Source organism: Amia ocellicauda, chromosome 1, assembly GCF_036373705.1.
Source record: "Amia ocellicauda isolate fAmiCal2 chromosome 1, fAmiCal2.hap1, whole genome shotgun sequence".
Taxonomy (NCBI): Eukaryota; Metazoa; Chordata; class Actinopteri; order Amiiformes; family Amiidae; genus Amia; species Amia ocellicauda.
In genome coordinates, this window is record NC_089850.1 from 61,859,229 (window position 1) to 61,874,047 (window position 14,819).

At 46.7% G+C, this 14,819-nt stretch overlaps 1 protein-coding gene across 2 annotated transcripts; it reads right to left on the minus strand.

Moving 5' to 3' along the window:
* Positions 1 to 39: 39 nt before the first annotated feature.
* On the minus strand, positions 40 to 14,313 carry zyx (zyxin). 2 transcript variants are annotated; one of them, XM_066712393.1, is made up of 10 exons: positions 14,144 to 14,313; positions 10,221 to 10,438; positions 9,559 to 9,806; positions 9,036 to 9,131; positions 7,954 to 8,667; positions 6,252 to 6,390; positions 5,102 to 5,271; positions 4,527 to 4,705; positions 4,057 to 4,177; positions 40 to 2,287 (listed from the first exon to the last, which is right to left on the minus strand). In XM_066712393.1, the coding sequence occupies exons 2-10, from the start codon at positions 10,429 to 10,431 to the stop codon at positions 2,174 to 2,176; spliced, it is 1,992 nt and encodes a 663-aa protein (XP_066568490.1). In that variant the 5' UTR covers positions 10,432 to 10,438; positions 14,144 to 14,313; the 3' UTR covers positions 40 to 2,173. The 2 variants fall into 2 exon arrangements, with proteins under 2 accessions (XP_066568490.1, XP_066568491.1); XM_066712394.1 differs by lacking the exon at positions 14,144 to 14,313 and adding an exon at positions 12,872 to 14,058.
* Positions 14,314 to 14,819: the final 506 nt, after the last annotated feature.

Sequence of the window (14,819 nt, forward strand, 5' to 3'; positions counted from 1 at the left end):
AGACTGACTGACACGCTGATTGACGGACACAGAACAGGGTTGTGTTCAGTTAGAATTTATTTCTGAAGCAGCGTTGTGGACGCCCATGGGCATGACAAGAAAATACAAAAAGGTAAAAAAAAAAAAAAAAAAATGCTAAAACATGTAGCAAATGTTAATAAGGAATGCCGAGACATCATCATTATTAATAGAAGCACACAGATCCCCAATACAAATCATAATCATACACATAATTATAGGAGTACAATGACAGCATGTGGGCCAGTGCAGGAGTGTGGACCCAGCGGAGATGGGCTGAACCAGAGCCGGTCTCGGGACGGGGGCAGAGAGCGGGACTGGCTGCAGCGTAGGTGCCTGGGGAATGATTTTGACACTGTGGCTGTGTCGCTCTCCCACCGATACAACGCACTCCCTCTGTACACTGACACAACACCCACACGCTGCGGTACGGACATGACAGAACCGTCATTCTAATTGTATATACGAGTGGGAGTTGTGTGTATGATTAACACACTGGACTGTCATATACTGCAGGGGCTGTATCCAGTACCCTATATAATACTGGACTGGTCTGGATGGCACAGTATGACACTGGACTGGGCTGTGCAATACTGGACTGTATTTGACTGCAGGATGGTACAGTTCTGTACTGGACTATAGTGTAATATACTGTATTCTAGTGCACTATACTGCAGTGTGGTGTGCTGTACTTACACTGGCTTTTGGCACGGTACTGTACTACACTGGTCTGGATTGGACCACTAATATACTGGTCTGCACAGCAATGCATTATATGCTACAGTATTGTACTGCTGTACTATTAACTGTATTGCACTGATCTGGTCCATATGATACTCTATTGGACTGGACTGCTCTGGCAGATATAACAGGTGCATTATTACAATATTTCAGCTAAGAAAAAAACAGCCTCAAAATAATAAATGTAATAATAATAATAATAATAAAGATTAATAATAATCACAGAGACATTCAATAGTTCAGATAGTTCACATTCGGTGAAGCTGCTCACACAGGGCCTGCAGTGCAGACCCACACCAAGATGCACAATTAACACAACCCCCCAGGGCTGGCCGCTCCACATGCGCCCCGCCCCCCTCCAGTAACCAATCACAGGGTGAGTTAGTGTGTCAGGCTGGAGGAGGGAGGGACAGATTGTGGGAAATGGATTGTCAAACTCTCTATTGTTTGGGAAACAACTCTCCCTTCCAAAAAAAACAGTGAATCACTCCCCTCCTCCTCTGCCCCCCAGGATTGTGGGAAATGTAGTCCCTTGCAGTGTCATATAGTCACACTCTTACAGACCCTCACTGTATTGAGTGACTGAGGACTGTGGGAGATGGAGTCCACCCATCTGTGAGGAAGACTGCATTTCCCATGATCCCACACTGCTACATCCTCTTAAGGCATTTTCTATTGGTATTTAACACTCACACTGTCTCTTGCTCACACTCACTCAAACACTCATTCCACTGATATCTGCATCTTAAATGAAGATGCTAATACATTAACCGTTCGGTCTTGGTTCTGGGAACAGTTCGCTGGCTGTTCGCTGGCTGGCACATTCAACACCATTTATTTGTTCTGAGATTCAGCCTCTTTGTAATTAAAGCCCTTTAACACTGTGTATATCCTCCTCTCCTCTCCTCTCCTCCATCCCTCCACGCAGCTCTGGAAGACAGATACTGTACAGATACAAAGCTTTGAACTCCGGTTTACTTTTTCCAATTACCAAATTATTTTAATTAACTAATTGATTTTGATCGATCAGACTCTTCTACAGTTCGTGAAGTGGAGATTGAGTTACATAATTACTGCAATAATTAATTTAATATTATTCTATTCATATTAATATTCAGTTAAACAAGAGCGCTCAGCAACCTGACTGGAGTCTCTTCATTCCTCTCTCTCTCTCTTCTCCCCCCGGCATCCCCTCCCTCCATCCCTCTCTCTGTGTGTGTCGGTGATAGAGAGAAAAATAAATGGGGAGAGAAGGAGAGAGAGAGAGAGAGAGAGAAAGAGAGGGGAGCTATAGCTGGAGATAGAAATAGTTCTGCTTCTCTTTCTGTGCATATGCCTCTCTCGCTCTCCCTACCCTCTATTATATGTAGGTTTCTCTAAATTGCAGCGTCTGACAGACAGGGAGCTCAGCCAATCAATGCGCGGCCTGCTTGGCGCGGTGGGTGTGGCACTTGAGACAGAGAATGCGTCCCTCCAGAGGGTAACAGCCTTCAGTGTCCGCCTGGATGGACAGGGGGCGGGAACAGTCCTGTCAATCACACAGAGAAAGGGAAGGGTTAATGTTTACACACGACTGACTCACAGCAAACCAACTCCCGCGGTCTTAAAAGACTGCAGAGGATTCAGAAAGTAACCGGTGTATTACAAAAAACATAAATCCAGGTAAATCCGGAGCGCTCCTCTCACACGGTTGCGGTGTTGTTGTAAACACAGAGCGCTCCTCGCACATGCAGTGGAGAGCAGAAGTACAGAGGTGAGTTGGACTCTGAGTCTCCGGAAACGGACAACAGGCTGCAGTCTGAACCAATCAGCGGTGGCTACGCCTTGTTGAAATCCAAATCGACAACTACAATGACCACATGCATAATAAAGAACACACGCCTGAGATTACCCATTACAGCTGTGGCTGTGTGTGATGTGTTGAAACTGGGTTTACAGGCCCCAAAACACACAACCTGTACACTGTTTGTGCTGACTGAAACAACCCAAAGACCATCACTATATTCATCCAAGAAACTAATCACTAAAGTGCCCCAGTAATCTAAAGAAAGAAGTGCAAACTAAGGATTGCTTTATAAACATACAATTGGCAACATTAACAATAGAATGAATATGAAGAAAATACAATTTCCCACTACAAATACATTACCCATGAGCCCGCGTGTGGCGCCACTTGTGTATGGAAGCATATAGAGGACTTAATTCAAATGTGATTCTTATACAATCGCACAACTGCATAATCGTGTTCCATTTATTCTCGCATTATCTGGGACAAAATGAAAATGCAATAATCCCATTTTCATTTGCATTTACACTTCCATATACTAGTACGCACAGTCGCTGACAATATTAAAATGTTAATGCAAAGACAACTGCATTTTCAAAGACTTCCCCACTTTACGGTGGACTTTATTCAATTGTGAAATGAGAGAAATGTGCATCTTTGCCAATGCACGTCCTAGCTCTTACACCGTTTTCCCAGACAAAATGTAAAATTGCAAATACATGATCATGGTCCACCGACCTCTAACCTTCAACCTCCGAACTTTAACACACCGGCTGGAACTAGACCAACAGACAGCTGGGAGGCATCCTTTTTAATGCAGTTATACCCTGTTTCTGCTTGGGGCGCGTTCTAGCATAATCATCGGTCAACAACTTGCCAGATGTGATGAACAGACTTGAGCCGCCATCCCTGGTTTCAAAACACTGTTAGTGTGTTACGAGGTCCTTTATATCAGTCAGTCAGTGGCTTTACCAATCCTGCATCTCATACAATTATTGCTGATGTATCTTCAGTATTTGAACATCATGTAACATTTCATTTCCTCACGAGCTCTGTGCACAGACGCATGTCAACATGAGACATTGTCTGATGACAGACATTGACATCGTCAGTCTGCTGCAGGATCTGATCTGGGTGAACAGTTGCACCGAACTCAAGCGGCGCAGTGACTGATGGGACCATGTTCAGCACGCGGCTCTCGAGTCGTAACAAGCCGATTCTAAAGTGTGGTGGGGTTATTCTGCTCTGTCCAAAGACAAATACGAATAGCAATTTTGTGGACGAAAAGTAAAACGTACCTTGCCTTCTGTGGATGGAATGAACAGTGTGTCCATGGACTGATGAATCTCAAATCTCAAATTTAATTTCGTGGATGAAATGTGTACTGCTTCACAAAAGCACTTCCGTGCAGGACATTATGTCTGACACAAAGGGCACCCTGTACCCACGAGCTCCATTCCACCAGTGTCTCAAAACAACTGCATCATGGGTAGTGTAGTCCTAGCACTTACCTCACAGCGGTAACACTTGAGGTGAAAGTTCTTTTCCAGCGCCACGACCCGGATCGTCTCCTCCCTGCCGGGGTCTGGGACGATGGGCTCCCCACAGCTCACACACTGCGGAGAGAAACGCCTGAAGAAAAGGGGTGGAACCATGAGAGGACTGCCTGGACACTACAGCACATTAACACTGACTGCCTGGACACTACAGCACATTAACACTGACTGACTGGACACTACAGCACATTAACACTGACTGACTGGACACTACAGCACATTAACACTGACTGACTGACTGGACACTACAGCACATTAACACTGACTGACTGGACACTACAGCACATTAACACTGACTGACTGACTGGACACTACAGCACATTAACACTGACTGACTGACTGGACACTACAGCACATTAACACTGACTGACTGGACACTACAGCACATTCACACCGACTAATTACAGATTGGTGACGGTTGTTACCGGTGGTAGTCGGGGACGCAGTAGGCGTTGTTGTCATCGTCGGTGATGAAGGGCGCCCCCTCCAGGCTGCAGCCGCAGTGCGTGCAGCGGAAACAGTTGGCATGGAAGCAGCGGCCCACTGCCTTCAGCACCTTGTCGGTGATCCTCTCTCCGCACTCGCTGCACTGCTCCAGAGAGGCCTGGGGGGAGGGGGGAGCAATTAACATACAGGCAAGCTCTGTCCGACAACCACCCGCATTCACAGTGGGAGATTGCCCCTCACACTCCCCAACTGACAGCGCCCGTGTCGTCCCAAAACGGGATTAAACTAAATTAAAACTAAAGTCAGACTCGCCAGTTTGCAGCTCATCCTCACCACATCGCCCTTCAGCTTAGTTACTGTAGTGCGATACTGAGCTATTGCAGCTGATCAGGTTTGTTTTTGGTCAATAGATAACAAAAAGTCAAGACTGCCGCCCCACTGTGTGCGTCTGTAATCCGTGCAGAAACAATGGAGGCTGAAAATACTTAAGAGGAAACAAAGAGCTTGTTCTGACAGAGGGCAGTGTGCGATGGTTGCGGGGGGGGCGACTCACGTTGTAGCAGTCCTCGCAGTGTGGGCGCTCGGCGCGCTGGTAGAAGTGCATGCCCTGCAGGGGGCGCTGGCAGGCCGCACACACGAAGCACTCCGAGTGGAAGAGCATGTTCAGAGCGCTGACCGCAGGGGAGCAGCGTGACAGGGGCTGACCGCACTGACCACACAGCTCTGCACCAGGAGAGAGGGGCGGTTAGTTCCCACGGACTGGATGAGGGGTGTCCCAAAACGGCCCCCCAGGACTGTAGGTGTCTGCTGGGTTTTGTTGCAGTCCAGCTCTTGCCTCCTTAATTTGTCTAATTAAACTATTAGCTGCTTGAATTGAACACTTCTCTACAGCACATTAACACTGACTGACTGGCTGGACACTACAGCACATGAACACTGACTGACTGGACACTACAGTACATTAACACTGACTGACTGACTGGACACTACAGCACATTAACACTGACTGACTGACTGGACACTACAGTACATTAACACTGACTGACTGACTGGACACTACAGTACATTAACACTGACTGACTGGACACTACAGTACATTAACACTGACTGACTGACTGGACACTACAGCACATTAACACTGACTGACTGACTGGACACTACAGTACATTAACACTGACTGACTGACTGGACACTACAGTACATTAACACTGACTGACTGGACACTACAGGGCATTAACACTGACTGACTGACTGGACACTACAGCACATTAACACTGACTGACTGACTGGACACTACAGTACATTAACACTGACTGACTGGACACTACAGCGCATTAACACTGACTGACTGACTGGACACTACAGCACATTAACACTGACTGACTGGACACTACAGCACATTAACACTGACTGACTGACTGGACACTACAGCACATTAACACTGACTGACTGGACACTACAGCACATTAACACTGACTGACTGACTGGACACTACAGTACATTAACACTGACTGACTGACTGGACACTACAGTACATTAACACTGACTGACTGACTGGACACTACAGTACATTAGCACTGACTGACTGGACACTACAGCACATGAACACTGACTGATTGAGAAAATCCACAACAAAGAAAACTCTACAGCTCCCAGCAGCCTCAGCACCAGCAGTCTACAAGGCTGGGTAAAGCAGTCCTGACCTGTGTGGGTGGAGGGCAAGGGGGCAGCATTCTCCATGTCCTTGATGAAGCCCTGGGTCAGCTTCTCCAGCTCCTCCACTTCCCTCAGGGACAGGGGAACCCCAGAGCCAGAGCCAGAGCCAGAGCCAGAGCCAGGGGTCTGGGGGAAGACAGGAGGAGGTGCACACAGTTCAGTACACAGAGAGAGAGGGAGGGAGGGGAGAGAGGAAGAGAGGGGGAGAGAGAGGAACGCACACATTGAAATTCACACAGAGGGGTGGCGAGGGAGACAGAGGGCATCATTTTTTTTTCCCAAAGGCAGTTATGCCCAGTTTCTGCTAGGGGCGTGTTCTAGCCTTATAGGTCCGCGTCATTGGCCAACAGCTTGAGAGCGCTGATTGGACAGACTCTGAGAGACATACAGTACAGTAGTGATGGGCAGTTCGACATTTTAATGACTCAATTAATTTGATTCAGTTCAGTTTGGTTAATCAATTAAATCAGTTAATTCCATTCACTGATTCAATGACACGAAAACAACCATCGCAACTACAGACCGAAACAGGATTGTTGGATTTATTTAAACCGGAAATAACAAGGCATTCACAAACTGCACCTCACAAAATCGAGGAGAAATCTGTATTTGGTTTACTGGGTTAAATTAAATATAGTTGTGACAAATATATATTTAGAGTCCTGGAGATAACAAGTTTGAAGCATTAACATTATTTATCCTACACATCTAAATGTAATCTTCAAATATATATACAGTTAAATGAATTTGAGTAACTATTTTGTTGTAAAAAACAATGAGTCTCAAATGAGTGGCATATGTGAAATTAATCTGTGGTATTTATTCAGGACACAGCACAACGTACAAGTTAAACACAAGTTAAATGTTGGCAAAACACAACCACCCTCGTTGTGCACGAAGCAAGGAATGTGTAACCAACATTGGACATACGGTCATCAGTTTTATGACGAGTTGAGAGACAACTTGGTTTCTTTTTAAGACGAACGAATCAGCCAGATTCAGAGTCAGCAAGTCATTTAATGAGTTTTGATGGGCAGGTCAATTGTGACGTGATCATCAGTCAGTGCTGCTTTCAGCTCGCTGCCATTGTTGACCCGTATGGACCGAACACTATTTACATTTTGTGAACATAAATACTTCCAGATCGGATGCCCGCCGCAAACGCAGAGCTAAAACACAATACCTGCGTTTTAAACAGACAATGTCTAACGTTTACATATGTCTGTCTGTGTCTGGAACTTATAAGGACAGGAAAGGTTATATGATGTTCAAATACTGAAGATCCATCAGTAATAACTGTACGAGATGTAAGATTGATAAAGCGCACTAACTGTGTATATGAAGGACCTCAAAACACACATATTATCGGCATCTTTAAACAAGGGATGGCGGCTGAACTGCATTCATCACATCTGACGAGCACAGAGCACAGTAATATAGACAGAACCCACAACACTAAGATATTGCATCCGTGTAAAACACCAGATCCAGTGACTGTACTGTGAGTCTCAGGCTGAGTCTCTCCGAGTCTGTCCAATCAGCGCTCTCAGGCTGTTGGCCAATGACGCGGACCTATAAGGCTAGAACCCCCCCCTTGCAGAAATGGGGTGTGGTTTTGGCAGAACTGTGCTAGAAAAAAATTACAGACAGAGGCACACAGACAGGAAACGGGTGATTGAACACGCCCACCTTCTGACCGCCTGCTCCCATTGGCTGTCTGGGGGAGATCGAGGTCATGGTCTTCGGCTGGGAGGCAGGGCTTGGGGTCTGCTGGAAGCCCATTGGAGGAGGAGGAGGAGACGAGGCTTGACTGACAGCGCTGGGAGTAAAGGGGGAACTCTGCTTGGTTAGGGCGGGTTGACTGGCTGCTGGAGGGGGCGGGACAAAGGCAGAGGAGGAAGCAGAGGGGAAGGAGCCTGAGAAGGGGCTCTTGTTGGTCAAGGGAGGATCACTCACAACCTTAGAAGTGGAGAAACTGGGTGCAGAGCCCTGATTGGCCAGGGGACGCTGATTGGCGCCTGAAAAGGGGCTATGATTGACCGGAGCCGGCTTAGGGGCCACAATCGGGGCCTTATTGGCTGCCTGGGCCTGAGTGACAGACGGGAGAGGGCTCCGATTGGCCAAGGGAACCGAGATGGCCGGTTTAGTGGCGAAGGCGGTAGCAGGGGCTGGGAAGGAGCTCTTGTTGGCCACTGGGGCCTGAGTGGTGGCCGGGGCTGCGCTCTGATTGGAGAAGGCCAGGCTAGATGGCTTCTGTCGCGCACGCAGCTCCTGGGCCCAGGGCGCAGGGGGGGGGCGGTCCAGCGAGTCAGCTGGGGGCAGGAAGGACAGGGCAGGCTTGGGGGCCTTTGGGGGGGGTGCCGCAGGCTTCAGGGTCACACGGGCTGGGTCAAAGGTCGGAACCTGCCAGGTGGAGGGACAGCAAAAGACATCGTAGTGCGTCATATAGTGCAGTACAGTGTCATATAGTGCAGTTTAGTTCAGTGCAAGTATACACGTATAATATACTACACCAGAGTACGTTATAAGTCACATGTGGAGACCAGCCAATAAGAGAACAGCACTTCAAAACATCGCTGCCTCTGACCTCGTGTATGAAGCTCAAGAGAGTTATCTGCGTTTAAAAACTAAGCCTATCCGGTCACACCACTCCAGCACCAAACCCAGGCCCCTTTGGGCCCTTCGGGTGCCCACCCATGCCGTTTCCGGGCTCCCCTAGTCTCACAAGATGCACAGTCTACCTCCCCCCACTCCCCCACTCCCCCACTCACCTTGGGGGTGAATGGCGATCTAGCCTCCATGTCACTGAGCAGGTCTGTTAGAGAGTCCAGCTGCTTGTCAAAACTGGTCTGTTTCTCCAGAGCCCTCTACAGAGAGAGAGAGAGAGAGAGAGGGAGAGAGAGAGAGAGAGAGAGGGGGAGAAAGAGATAATGAACCACACAATCCAATAGAGCAAGGGTTCCCCAACTAATTAATTAGTTCTTTACACATTTCTATACTTAACTTGAACCCCTGACTGTTTAAAATAATTAAAAGGCTCTGATTTAGGAAATTATTAGCTCAATTAAGGGTTCAATTAAGTAACCGAGACCTCGGTTGGAACAAAAACCAGAAGGATAGGGGCTCCACAGGAGCAGGGTTGAGAACCTCTGCAATAGAACAATGCTAAAACTAGAACTATAACACTAGGCCACCATATTTGTAGTTCTATTAAATACACTACAACTAAAATGGCCACTTACTCCAGCTCCAAATTGGCTAGGCTACCATATCTGTAGTTCCGTTCTGACTCACCTGTGTGTTACCAGAAGCGACGGGGGGAGCAGGGGGTGGGGGAGGAGGGGGGGGAGGGGGAGGAGGCGGCGGCGGCGGGGGGGGAGAGGGCAGCCCGGCCTCGGCCCCAGGGGGTGATGGGAAGTCGTCGTAGGGAGGAGGAGGGGCTGGGAAGACTGGGGACGAGGCATCAGAATCAGGGGGGCTGCATTCCGGGGGCGGGGCCGGCAGGTCAGAGTCATCCAGTGGTGGGGGGGGGGGCGGGAAGTCTGAGAAAGAGAGAGAGAGCAGGGATGGGGAGGGGTCAGGAGAGAGAGTGAGAGACAGAGGGACGAGCACTGCCAATACAGCACAGCGTAATACAGCACTGCTCGAATAATCATCATCATGCTCAGGATATCATACTTGTTAAGATAATTAGACATGCCTACAACAATAACAATAACTATACCGATAAACCAGTGTTGTCCAACCCTGGTCCTGGAGAGCCCCAATCCAGCAGGATTTGGAGATATAACTATGTAAGTATAACTATATATCTATACTTATATTATATCTGTGGCTATAACTACACAATTAATCAAATATTCTATTTACATTCTATTTAACGAAACATGCATAACAATACCTATAACCATAATAGCAAACAACAAAAGGCAACTACAAGACATGGTCTCTCCCACCTTCTGCTACTGATGGTGGAGGCGGAGGCATCTCCCCCACCCGTCCAATCACGGCAGTGCTGGCTACCGATTGGCCAGAGGAGGCGTTGGGGCTCTTGGGCCGTGGAGGGGCCACAGAGGCAAACCGCTTTGGGGCATTATAGAAGGAGGGGGCGGAGACTGTGAGGGAGAGGGTGGAGCTCACCAGCACGGGCTTACTTGAGTCAGACATCACTGCACTGAGAGGGGGAGAGTGGGAAAGTTAATACACTCAGTAGACACTTCAGCACATTAACACTGACTGACTGGACACTACAGTACATTAACCTGACTGAATGACTGACTGGACACTACAGCACATTAACACTGACTGACTGACTGGACACTACAGCACATTAACACTGACTGACTGACTGGACACTACAGCACATTAACACTGACTGACTGGACACTACAGTACATTAACACTGACTGACTGGACACTACAGTACATTAACACTGACTGACTGACTGGACACTACAGCACATTTACACTGACTGACTGACTGGACACTACAGCACATTAACACTGACTGACTGGACACTACAGCACATTAACACTGACTGACTGACTGACTGGACACTACAGGACATTAACACTGACTGACTGACTGGACACTACAGCACATTAACACTGACTGACTGACTGGACACTACAGTACATTAACACTGACTGACTGGACACTACAGCACATTAACACTGACTGACTGGACACTACAGCACATTAACACTGACTGACTGGACACTACAGCACATTAACACTGACTGACTGACTGGACACTACAGTACATTAACACTGACAGACTGGACACTACAGCACATTAACACTGACTGACTGGACACTACAGCACATTAACACTGACTGACTGGACACTACAGTACATTAACACTGACTGACTGGACACTACAGTACATTAACATTGACTGACTGACTGGACACTACAGCACATTAACACTGACAGACTGGACACTACAGTACATTAACATTGACTGACTGACTGGACACTACAGCACATTAACACTGACTGACTGGACACTACAGCACATTAACACTGACTGACTGGACACTACAGCACATTAACACTGACTGACTGGACACTACAGCACATTAACACTGACTGACTGGACACTACAGCACATTAACACTGACTGGACACTACAGCACATTAACACTGACTGACTGGACACTACAGCACATTAACACTGACTGACTGGACACTACAGCACATTAACACTGACTGGACACTACAGCACATTAACACTGACTGACTGGACACTACAGCACATTAACACTGACTGACTGGACACTACAGCACATTAACACTGACTGACTGGACACTACAGTACATTAACACTGACTGACTGGACACTACAGCACATTAACACTGACTGACTGACTGGACACTACAGCACATTAACACTGACTGACTGGACACTACAGTACATTAACACTGACTGACTGGACACTACAGTACATTAACACTGACTGACTGGACACTACAGTACATTAACACTGACTGACTGGACACTACAGCACATTAACACTGACTGACTGGACACTACAGTACATTAACACTGACTGACTGGACACTACAGTACATTAACACTGACTGACTGGACACTACAGCACATTAACACTGACTGACTGGACACTACAGTACATTAACACTGACTGACTGGACACTACAGCACATTAACACTGACTGACTGGACACTACAGCACATTAACACTGACTGACTGGACACTACAGCACATTAACACTGACTGACTGGACACTACAGCACATTAACACTGACTGACTGGACACTACAGTACATTAACACTGACTGACTGGACACTACAGCACATTAACACTGACTGACTGACTGGACACTACAGCACATTAACACTGACTGACTGGACACTACAGTACATTAACACTGACTGACTGGACACTACAGCACATTAACACTGACTGACTGGACACTACAGCACATTAACACTGACTGACTGACTGGACACTACAGCACATTAACACTGACTGACTGACTGGACACTACAGCACATTAACACTGACTGACTGACTGGACACTACAGCACATTAACACTGACTGACTGACTGGACACTACAGCACATTAACACTGACTGACTGACTGGACACTACAGTACATTCAAAATGTTGTAGTTCTAAACAAACAATCAATCAGACACAATCAATGACAGAGAGAAGGGGAAATACAGAGCAAATAAATAAGGCAGGGAGGGCAGAGAGTGAAAGGAGAACAGAGGGAGAGAAAGAGGGAAACGGAGAGGGGAGGAGACAGAAACAGACGGGGAGAAAGAGGGAGAGACAGAAAGTAGAGCGGAAAGTATACTGCATTGTATTACACTGTGTAATAAGGTTGTGTGATGCAATATTACAGTGCAGTACAGTAGATGACAACAGCACGATACACTGCAAAAGACTACAGTGCAATACACTATAATGGACAACACTGCGCATAATACAATACAGTACAGTAAGAACATGACAAATACACAACAGTGCACTGCACAACCCATTAATGCACTACAGTACAAACAATGCAATACAGTACAGTATGCCAGCATATACACGGACAATAATACAGAACAATAATACACGTCATTACCGTTATAAGACGCGACAGAAAATTCCTATCGACTTGATCGTCTCTCTCTATCTCTCTTTCCGGGATCCTCCCTCCCTCTCTTACCCGCCTGTTTATCTGTCGAAATATATTCTTATAACTTTTCCCTGCCTAGCTGCCCGACAAGACTTCCTAATGAAACCCAAACACACCCACTTCCGCTTGTCCCGACTTCCGCATTTTGAGCCCCGTCGGGCCGCTCCTACATAAGTCCCGCCCCTTCCGCCCGCGTCGGGATTGCCAATCAGCTCTGGCGTCACGGGTCCGCTTTACACAACCGCATTGACGCGCCGCCCGCCAGCCCGGCTCCCGCACCCCTTTCCATTGTTCGTTTATATTAAACTACAATTCCCACAATGCAACTCAATAGAGCTACAAAATTAAATGCGCGTAAGTGCTCATGGGACATGCAGTCTTCTTTTGAGTCACACTGTGAGTCAGTTTATGTAAGTCAGTCACACTGCATTACCGTACACTACAATAAACCTACTATATTACACTACACTAAACTATACTACACTACACTGTAGTACATTATACTACATTGCACAATACTACACTGTATTACACTGCACTGCAATACACTACACTGTAATACACTAAAGTACACTGTACTGCTCTACACTGTGCTGCACTACACTGCTACACTAAACTATACTACACTACAGTACACTGCCCTACAATGTGTTGCACTAAACTGCACTACAGTACACTGTACAACACTAAACTACACTGCACTTACACTACACTACAGTATAAAAGGCACTACAGCGTACTACACTATGCTGTGCTAGACCACTGTACACTACACTATTCTACAGCACACTACAATACAATACACTACACTATACTATTCTACAGTAAACTGCATTATACTACATTATACTGCAGTACACTGACGTACAGTGCAGTACACTAAATTACACTACACTACACTAATGTTGCGAGAATCTTTACACAAACACACACACACACTCACAGATGCACACATACACACACACATGCACAGACACACAGTTACAGAAGCACTTTTACAAGCCTTAAAGACATCCAGACAGAGATAGAGAGAGAGAGAGAGAGAGAGAGAGAGAGAGAGACAGTTAGAGACAGAGACAGACTTAGAGAGACATAATAATTATAATAATTATTTTTATTATTATTATAACTCCCTTAGTAATTCTTCATATTGCTCCTATAAATCAATTCTTAAGATTGATTTCACTTTTCTCTCACTCCATCTCTCTACCACCTTACCTTCCTCTGTTGTCCCTTCTTCCTTTGCTACTTGAAAACAGAAACTTGTACAATTCCTTCTCTCTCTCTCTCTCTCTCTCTCTCTCTCTCTCTGCTGTAATGTCCACTCACTCACTCACTTACTAAGTGTGTCAGTATGAACTCTCTCTCACTCTCTCCCTCCCTCCCTCTCTCCCTCCCTCTCTCTCTCTCTCTCTCTCAAACATGTTCCCTCCTGCATGTTTATCAAAGGAAGGAGAAAAACTGAGATAACTCTCTCACCCCACCCCCTCCTTTTCTCTCCCATTCTCTCTCCCTATACCCCTCTTTCTCTTTCTCTTTCTCTATCTCTCAATGGCAGTGTTAAAATACTGTAGTATCCACAAAGTCAGTCAGTCAGTGTGTAAATACACTGTAGTGTATTAAGTACATTAACCCCTCTCCCTCCCCCACTCTCTCCCTCTCTCTCTGCCTGGATTCTTGCAACATTCTTCACTATATGACATCAACTCCTACTCTCTCTCTCCTTGTAAGGTCAGAGAGAGAGAGAGAGGAGGGGGGAGAGACAGGGTGAGAGAAAGATGAAGGCCCTAGCTCCAGACCTTACTGTCTGACTGACTAGTGAAAATACTTGTTTTTTTCTGTCAGTGTCAGTCTGACTGGACACTACAGCACATTAACACTGACTGACTGGACA

Bases quoted from the DNA above. Each gene is read 5' to 3' on its own strand.
- zyx (XM_066712393.1), bottom strand. From the start codon at position 10,431: ATGTCTGACTCAAGTAAGCCCGTGCTGGTGAGCTCCACCCTCTCCCTC. The intron at 4,178-4,526 runs GTAACAACCGTC...CCTTTTCTTCAG, and splicing joins TGCGTCCCCGACTACCACCG to GCGTTTCTCTCCGCAGTGTG. The intron at 2,288-4,056 runs GTAAGTGCTAGG...TGTGATTGACAG, and splicing joins TCAAGTGTTACCGCTGTGAG to GACTGTTCCCGCCCCCTGTC.